At 46.6% G+C, this 4439-nt stretch overlaps 1 protein-coding gene across 1 annotated transcript; it reads left to right on the top strand.

Annotated features, from left to right (window-relative positions):
• Nucleotides 1-465: 465 nt before the first annotated feature.
• On the top strand, nt 466-1839 carry LOC119434839 (uncharacterized). The gene has a single exon (XM_037701893.1). It carries the CDS (start codon nt 466-468, stop codon nt 1837-1839), a length of 1374 nt encoding a protein of 457 aa, XP_037557821.1.
• Nucleotides 1840-4439: the final 2600 nt, after the last annotated feature.

Below are 4439 nucleotides of genomic sequence, written 5' to 3'. Positions count from 1 at the left end.
TTCATGAAATTGCAAGTGAATGTGTCTACTTTTCAAGGTAATACGTTTTGGAGTGCCCGTAATGCCAGTAACATCAGTATCTTAGAAAAAAATGACATACATAGACACATGGCTCATTGCGCGGACGTGTGCGCGTTCTTGTGGCCAGATTTATGCATGCATCCTTGTGTTCAACACCCTTCAGACGTCGATTTAACACCCTTCTATGAGCAACTTCACACCTTATGTGCCGTATACACCCATATGATAGGGTGTTTTTAACAAAATGGGTGCTAAAAGGGTGTGCACGGGGGTGTAAGTGCGGAAAACACCCATTTTAACACCCTTAAGGGTGTGAAAATGTTTAGTGTGCAACTTAGCGGGAGAGACCTGTTTGCATGGACTAAGGAAGTGATCAACGCTGTTGAGTCGTGTGGATTTTTGATTGTGCGCATTGTGACGGACAATTATTCCGCCAATACTACAATGTTTAAGCTGATGGGAAATGGCTGCCTATCGACTGTAGTGGAGCATCCACATGATGACAATCGGGTGATCTTCCTAAGCTTCGACCCATGCCACGTACTAAAAAACGTTCGGAGTCAATTTCTTGAACGAGAACTGACAGACGGCGTAGGGGACATCTCTGGCATATTTGTCCAAAAGCTGTACGAGCACCAGAAGGACATGACAGTCAAACTGGCAAGAAACCTAACCAAGAAACATGTCTACCCTACAAACCTGGAGAAGATGAATGTGCTTCGGGCAGTGCAAACATTCTCTCCACAAGTAATTGCAGCTATTGAGCACCTCCAAGAAAACACAGGCGGTGACTCTACCCTCTACGTGTTCAGCAAAGCAAGTTCAACCATTCACTTTATGAAGACAATCAAACGATGGTTCGATATCCATGATACCACGTATGCCGGCAGCGGCCAAAAGAGCCCGATATCAAATACAGACGACCCTCGGCTGCTGTGGCTTGCAAACGAGTTCACCAGCTACATAGAAGGCATCCAGGAAAACTCGAAAGCACGGGGAAAGGATGGTTTCACTTGTGAGACATTTGAAGCCTTGCGCTTTACGACGAAGTCTACAGTCGAAACTGCACGTTTTCTTCTGCGGAATGGTGTCAACTGCGTCCTTACGCGGAAGCTGAACAGCGACCCCATTGAGGCCATCTTTGGAAGAATAAGATTCATGTGCGGAGGAAATGACATGCTCGACGCAAGGGCAGTGACGACTGCGCTTGATCACATTATCAAGTCTGAGACCTCAATTGGCAAGAAGCTCACAATACCTTGTGGTGATGCCGAAGAGCTGGCTGCAGCGCTACCACAGTCTCTGACTGAGGAGTTGAATGACCTTGCGGAATACCCAGACACCCCATCACCCTCTGTCACGTACTCTGGTTTGGTTTATGTCGCTGGATACATCGCCAAGCTAATAAGTGACTTTGAGTGTGACGCTTGTTCAATTCTCCTTGAAACGCACGAGAGAAGTGATCCTCTGTACACGCTTCTACAAAGCCAAGATTTTAGCAGGCTGCACTATCCAAAAGCCGAGTTTGTGGCACTGTTGGACAAAATTGTGTGCTTTTTTGAGAAAGCTATCCTGCACCTTCCACGGACAAATGTGCTGGAAGTACTACGAATCCTCATTCAGCCACATCTTGAAAACTCGCCGCTGCTACGTTGTCCAGAAGGCGTCGACAACAGCCACGCGATAAGGTCTGCCGGCTTGATTTCCGAGAAGTTTGTCAGAATACTTCTGATCAACTACACCCAGAAGATAACCGACAAGAACGAGAAGTCAATAACTTATGCGCACAAGCCATCCAGGAAACACTTTAGGCTTTGAATTTGTGTCCCAGGTGGGACTTATTTCAGCAAGAAGTGTTGTGCTCGACATGACCGTTTTCAAATAATGCGGTATTAGTGAAGGAAATGCTCAGTTTGTTTTTAGTTTCATCGCAAATAAATACTTGTTTTCACCGAATGTGCAGCACCATCACTTAATTGTTTTTAATGTGAGTGGTGCTCAAACAAAATACCAGCACTACGGCTTCAGAGCTATGACGCAAATCCAAGCCTGGCGTTTCGTTCTGTGCAAACACTGCACGTTGCGCGGAAATTTATTTGCCGACTCAGACCCAGTACTAGGCAAGACAAAACTGCGCGGTGGTTCTATAGGAATAAGGGTCAGAAAGTTTTTATCAGTGCATGGCACTTCCAAATAATGCGAGCATGCACGGCCGAGAGGGGAGCGAGCGCACGCTCGCCTTCAGTTCGCGCCGACGGCGCCGGCGGCAGCAGTTGAAGTCCCTTGATGTAGGAAAGTACCGCCACTCTTTGTACTTTGCCGCCGGCGCGCGACCTCATCGCCTCCTCCTCGCCCCTCGAGAGTCCCCTCCGCGACAGACGGCCTTGGGCGCGTTTTCCTGCACGTTGATTGGTCTCCCTGCCGTTTGCGCTTGGAAACGAGCGGAGCTTGCGTTTTGCTTGTGTTTTGCTTTTTCGTTCGCGCCATTTTGCGCCTCAGCTCGGCTGGCTCGGCGTATAGAGAACGTCGCGCGCTAACATTGCACGCTGTTTCGAGCACTGTCTGCTGGCGCTATGCCGTGCTGCTGCGCATATAACTGCAGCGAGAAGCGTGATGATGGCTATGCAGTTTTTGCGATACCGCAAGGAAATCGTGATGGCTTGCGCAAAGTATTGGTACGCGTGTTGCAGTGTCTACCATGAAGTGATGTGGTGGTGACTGACTATGAAAGACGTAAAGGGGCTCCAGCTGCCTCTATTAAGTCGAATGCTTTACCCAAGCCTTCGAAGAAGGCTTATCAGTCAAGCGTCAGACTCGCTACGCCACTTATACGAGTTAAGCCAGCTTTTTGTGAGGCATATGAAGCCAAGCTCACCAATGTTCACTGCATATATACAGCTATTTTGTAAATGTCACTTGCGCTTTTCATTAACTACACTCGGACAGAACTCAAAACTTTTTACTCATTTACCTTCAATCCGGTAAGTGGCAGCGGCCAATAGTAATGATGTTGCGGTTAATGGCGTTTCAAAGAAGCTCGTACAGCCAACTGCGATGTCACGCTAGGGTATTAAGCAGGACGTCATGACAAACGGTCGATACCCTTGGTTGGAAGACACGCTTTGAGGGGTGTTTGCCACTTCGTTCTTGGGCTGTATCCAGCTATAGAGCTCTTAAAATTAAGGACTCGATTGAGCATGCGCGCCCAGTATGAAACGAATCTCCTGAGCATTCGCGCATGGCATATTCTTTGCAAATAGTGGCTCGGCTCAAAGGAAAACGTGGTATCTCTTACACCTGGAGTGTCATTTTGATCGCAACAGAGCCGCTTTTTGGAAAGGACAAGCTCTTAGCGCAAGAACGAATTGCCCGTCAACTTTCGGCTGCAGTGATACTGCTTTATCATGTATTAAACGGTGTAGGTTTGTGCCATGGCGTAATGTTACTACTGTTGTTTTCTTGGGCATGTCTTTTTCTCAGCTGCCATCCGTACTGCATGGCATATTTGTACACTAGCATTGTTTCTCATTCTGAATATTATATGATACTCTTCTACGTTATCTCTATCTTGTCAAATAAGGTTTTTTGCGCATGCACGAAAATAAATCATCTTACTGACCATTCTTTTTGTTTTTTGTGTGATAAATGTTTTTCTGATGTCTAATCAAAATCACAATTTTAACTATCCTAATACATAATTTAAAGGTATGTTGGTGCGAACTATCAAAATACCTTTTCCAGAGGCGTATCTTTTGCCTAAAAATATAGATTGCCTTCTCCCATAGGTATACCGAGTATTTTTTAAGCTTCATTGACACCGACGCTTAAAGAATAATCTGTAAATACCTTTCCTCAGCTTCTGTCATTGTGGGTGATGAGTGGCTGCCGGCACCGCTTCATCGCACTGAAATTGTGCAACCGTCCTATTCAATGCAGAAACCACAGCGCAAAAGCTACTTTGACATTGAGACAAACACATGGACGGACGATGCTCTCGCCAGTAATTCATTATAAGAAGGCACACTGAATATAATACCTGCGGTGCACATGCGTGCACATACAAGAAAAAACTGCCAAACATAGAGCGATCTGCCACAAGCAATACTAGATCAGATGCAAAAAGCAAAGCAGCGTATCATGTGGCAGAAAAAATAACTGGAGTATAGAACTCGCCTCAAAGCTCCTTTTACATCAGTGTGTGTCATTCATACGGCTTTAAGATGAAACCAACCTCATCATAAACGTTGCCTTCAAGATTCTCCATGCTGTTATCACCATTTTCAAAATATTCTACGCCACTAGGGCGCGCAACAGGCCCAAAATAATGCGCCTCCATCGAATTCAGCGGCCGTCCGCGGGAGCCCAGGCGCAATAGCGTGCCGTGCGCAGCAGCGCGCAGCCGGCGGGCGGGAGAATGA

This window comes from Dermacentor silvarum, unplaced genomic scaffold, assembly GCF_013339745.2.
Source record: "Dermacentor silvarum isolate Dsil-2018 unplaced genomic scaffold, BIME_Dsil_1.4 Seq2663, whole genome shotgun sequence".
Classification (NCBI taxonomy): Eukaryota; Metazoa; Arthropoda; class Arachnida; order Ixodida; family Ixodidae; genus Dermacentor; species Dermacentor silvarum.
This window is presented reverse-complemented; position numbering and strand designations above follow the sequence as displayed.